Source organism: Daktulosphaira vitifoliae, unplaced genomic scaffold, assembly GCF_025091365.1.
Source record: "Daktulosphaira vitifoliae isolate Bord-2020 unplaced genomic scaffold, ASM2509136v1 Scaffold_1, whole genome shotgun sequence".
NCBI classification, from domain to species: Eukaryota; Metazoa; Arthropoda; class Insecta; order Hemiptera; family Phylloxeridae; genus Daktulosphaira; species Daktulosphaira vitifoliae.
This window is the reverse complement of record NW_026099572.1, coordinates 84,753,179-84,758,169: the sequence shown is the minus strand read 5'-3', so window position 1 is coordinate 84,758,169 and position 4,991 is coordinate 84,753,179. Positions and strand designations below refer to the sequence as shown.

At 35.0% G+C, this 4,991-nt stretch overlaps 1 protein-coding gene across 1 annotated transcript; it reads left to right on the top strand.

The window, feature by feature from the left end:
- The first annotated feature begins 1,167 nt into the window (after window positions 1–1,167).
- Window positions 1,168–4,542, top strand: LOC126894541 (leucine-rich repeat-containing protein 24-like). Its single transcript, XM_050665626.1, has one exon. It carries the CDS (start codon window positions 1,549–1,551, stop codon window positions 3,463–3,465), a length of 1,917 nt encoding a protein of 638 aa, XP_050521583.1. The 5' UTR covers window positions 1,168–1,548; the 3' UTR covers window positions 3,466–4,542.
- Window positions 4,543–4,991: the final 449 nt, after the last annotated feature.

Genomic DNA, 4,991 nt, shown 5'->3' with positions numbered 1-4,991 from the left:
TGTCATTTTGAAAAATAAAAAACACATCATAGTAAAATTAATACCTTCTCAGCTTCGCATTGAAGCTAAAATCATAAAATTAATTTGAGAAAGTTAAAAAATATTTTTGTTTATGATTCTCACTTAAAAACTAATTAGTAATTATTTAAAAAATAAGGTATGATAAAAAAATCTGACAATTCGGAATCTGCGTTGAAGTTCTTATAGAAATCATACAAATATTTTAGAGAATACATTTTTTTTAAATTTTGTTGACATGTATTATTATATAGAATCATTCATACTATAACTTATTCATAAGTTAGTGATGATGTGCTTTAATATACAACACCATCATTAAACAACAACAGTGAATTATAGAAAAAAAATCGTTATTCAACATTTAAAAATATGGAATCGCAATACTAAAACTATTTATTTTGAAAACATTATTTTTTTATCATTATAGTTTTTTTATAATTCCAAAGCTTATTATGTAAAATAATTTTAATATTTATAAAAATCAGTTAGTATAATGAAGGGAAATAATTAATTTTCTCTCATTACTTTTTATTTAGTACACATACCGCATATATTACTGCACACAACTACAAACTACATAACCAAATTCTAGGTATTTTTTACAAAATGATAATTAAAACGTTACTATAAAAAATAAAAAAAGTACCATAGAAAATAATTTCTTTAATCTGTCTTTCAAGTGTAAATATTAATTTTTTTATTAATAAAAAATATGCTTTCTTCCATTTTTAGTTGATTATTTACTTGTTTAAATATTAAACTTGCGTACATATTGTTGCAGGAATTACCTCTTTATCTAATTGAATTAAATAACTTGATGATTTAAATAAGTTAATATACCAAAATAGCATATCATTGATATTTTATTTTAGTTAATTCTAGATACTTTGGAAATATTTATTATTAAATATATAAAAAATTGAAATTTTCTACTAGTATCTATTATTAAAATGAAGTTCCATTTATTTATATGATTTTATTACATCAATAGTGGACTTACTGTTGTTCGTTAAGGGCTTCTAAGGGCGACAAAGTCTGCTATGGTAGTGTTTTACCGGTCGGCCACCTAACAGCGCTACATCATCCGCCTCGTTGGTGGTAGCGCCGACAATAGCATAATATACACGCTACTGCTCGTCCGGTCTATCCTTCAGTCGGTGCTTGTCGACCGTCGGATGTTGTCGTCATTGTTTTTCTTATTCGCCAATCGCACTGTAGTGAGTTCTATGTATACGTGTATTTCATATCGTAACCCGAATCGAGTATTTGTTGTTTTATAACCGTACGCGAGTGTTTAAATAATATGTGCTTATCGGTATTTGTTTAAGTGATTTTGACAATTATAATTTAAGGTTTTATTTTTTTAGAAATTGCAATTGATTAAACCCGCGATGCATGTCGATACCGCTTTTATTCACCACCGTGGTAACTACGACCACGGTGGTGGCGGTGGTGGTGTCGATCATGATGGTCGGTATAGCATAAACGGCAGTAAACGTGGTATTGCATAAATCGGCTGCCACCACAATGCCTAAGAAAATTATATTATACCTGACGGTTGTTGTCGTTATGTTTACGACCGTGACATCTTTGGTTGACACCTGTCAGGAAGTTTGTTCGTGTAAATGGAAAGGTGGAAAGCAAAGCGTCGAGTGCAAAAATAAATCATTGATCACTATCCCGGATGATATTGATGGAGCCACTCAAGTTCTTGATGTGTCTGGTAACAACTTTCAAATACTGTCTGCCGACACATTTTACCGGGCCGGGTTGTTAAACTTACAAAGAGTTTACATGAGCAGTTGTCGAATTGGACAAATTGATATTCAAGCACTTCATGGTCTAAAAAATTTAATAGAACTCGATCTTTCTAAGAACATGTTAACTTCCGTGCCGTCAGCGACCTTTCAAAATGTACCACTACTTAGAGAATTATCACTGGCGAAAAATCCCATACAAAAATTAGACCACGACGCGTTTCGCCATTGTGCTGGTCTAGTTGTCTTAGACTTGTCTGGATGTGAGCTTCGCACAGTAGCAGCTACTGCATTTGTTGGTATTCAGCGATTGGAAAACTTAAAACTTGGTAACAATCGTCTTACTGAACTCATGGCCAGTACTATAGATACACTGAACAAGGTACAAGGTGTAGAACTACAAGAGAATCCGTGGCACTGTGATTGTAATATGAGGTCAGTCAAAATGTGGCTGACTAAAAATAATATTCCAACCTTTGTTGATCCTTCGTGTTCTACGGGTCCTGGACATGTAGCTAACAAGACATTTTCTTCTTTGAACGTAGATGATTTTGCATGTCAGCCACACATTCAACACGAGGACCCTACTGTAGAGGCAGCAACTGGTGATAATGCATCTGTATCATGTCGTGTACATTCAATACCAGAAGCAAAAGTGTCATGGTATTGGAACGGACGACCACTTGCTAACAATTCAGCTTTTGGTCCATTTCAAAGAGTGTTTATGACTGAGCGAGGACCAGGACATAGTTTGCTGGTATTAACCAATGTGCAACCTTCAGATTCCGGCCTGTTCCTATGCGTAGCTGAAAACCGAGCAGGCCGAGCAGAAGCCAATTTTACATTAGTTGTTACTAGACTGGGTGGACTAGCTTTTCTAGCTAATGGCCAGGTGGCTGGACTGAGTGTATTTTTGGTATTTCTGATTGTCACAATTTTATTGGTAATCGTTTACCTTTTGGTGCGTATTAAGAGACTGCCGCCATCAGCATCTTCCGCTGACGGCAAACATAGACAACCAATTATGACCGTGGCTACTGCTACACCAAATGGTACCGCTGTTAAAGCGGTTAAACAACAAGGTTCTTTAGACACTACCAGTCATCCTATGGCCACTAATCAATCACTGCCTACTCCTCATGTAACTGAATTAGTCGCGACATTATCACGTCGGCCAAAACTTACCGAGTTAGCGTTCACTACTGACCACTATGAAGCGGGTTTTGGCGGTAGTGTTATAGACTCGACTGGTGGTAGATCGGTTCTATACCACAGTCAACCATCTAACCCAGATCTAATAGCCGACGCTCCATCACAACAGCAGCAGCAGCAACAACAACAGCTAAAGCGCCAAAGGCCCAGATCTGGAAGTGGTGAATATCATCGAGCTACTGATGATGATGGTGGTTTATATTCACCTAGTTTTTGGGCTTCGTCAGACTCAACGACTACTATGTCAGTTGCGTGTAATGATCGAACTCCAATTATCGAGAGGTCTCCTCCATTACCACCTCCTCAATTTCAACCAATAGTATCACCTACTGTCACGGTGGATCCGAAAGCTGCCAGTCTTAGGGTGTGGAAACACGGGGTGCAGGTAATGCCACCACTTAGTGCGCTTAAGAGAGCACTAAACAAGGGATCGCCAGATGAAGGTTACCAAGAAGGATGTGGAACCGATGTGTGATCTCAATCACGGTTGTTGTTGTTATTGTTATTATTAAGCAAAATTAAGTAAACAGAATGAAATTTGTTTAAAGTATTTTGTAAAAATTACTATATTATTTTTACTAAAATTAGAAATTAAAATCGTATACAGGCCGTTTTATAGTATTGTTCTACCATTCCAAAATGTAAATGTTTTATGTCTGCTTTTTTCACAAGGCATAAATTTGTTTAAGTAAAGCTGAATTATTTACCAATATGATACAGATTATATTTTAACAAAAAATATACACGAACTAAAAATATTTACACTACATAAGTAAATTCATTAAATTTCGAATATCTCTTAATTTCCTTCACTCAACTTTAAAAATCCATTTTCGAGAAGCCATTGTATATAAAAAATCGTCGTTTGGAGTATGCACTATTTTAGTTTTTCAGTCAAACAATAGACATAAATATTGTTCTATGTTGGTCATCATTGACGTCTAGAAAAACCTTTTTGTTCCTAACAGCCTTTGAAATACCTCTGATTTGTCGTCCTAAACAAACATTTCACGTGGTATATTTGTTGAAAATCTATTTTCTTTGTGCTTTGATCTAAATCTCCGACCAATTGCCTGTTTCCCAGTCTTTCCTTCCTATTTTATATTGGAAACATTCCAACAATTTCCGGTCTGGTGGTAAAATCAATTTTATCTGCGAATTTTGAGATACCGTGATAGAGTACCGTACGACATAATTATCATACCATGCGATTCACCCCTGGTCCCTACTCTGATCATTGTGTTAGATAGGGTGACACCCTCTGTGTTCAGAGTTACACATATTTTACTTTTTCGACAGCTACGAAAAGTGGTGACTAGTTGAGTGTACTATAAAAGTGCCACGAAAGGAACGAAAATGCAATGGGATCAAGTTCATAACGCTGTATTTGGCTTCTCATCACTACTCCTCTTTTTGTTATCAATACATCAGTAGAATTAGGAAAAAATACGCCTTTAAAGCAACCTTGGTGGTTTAGTTTATTCGTTGTCATCAAGGGAAAACGATGAGAACATTGGAGATGAAAAAAAAACAAGACAAGAAATAGAAAACACTCAGATTTTTAAATCATCGTCACTTTTTTCCTTTTAACGCTTTGATTTATTTACCCGTCAGCTGAAAGAACGGCATCTGATGTTTCTGTTTGAATTCACCTCTTTTATACCTGCTGAGACACTATACTTTAACAATCACTCGACCATCGATTGTCCATAAGATGTTTTTTTTTTTATCGTGAATTTTTATTTGCGAGTTTAAAATTAAATTTTTTACTAAAAACTGTTGCGGCATTTCTTTTTTTATTTAAGCAAACACAAATTTAAATTACTTCACACGTTTTTAATTGAAATAATAATTACATAACAACATTATTGGATAATTTCATCACCTTGTCTTCGCTTTAGTTAGGTCATAAAGCTTACAAAAGTCCCAAACAAACCATCGTAGGGTCAGTTGGTGTGTAGGCTTTTTAAACACAGGTCCTTTTTATTGTCATTGACACCC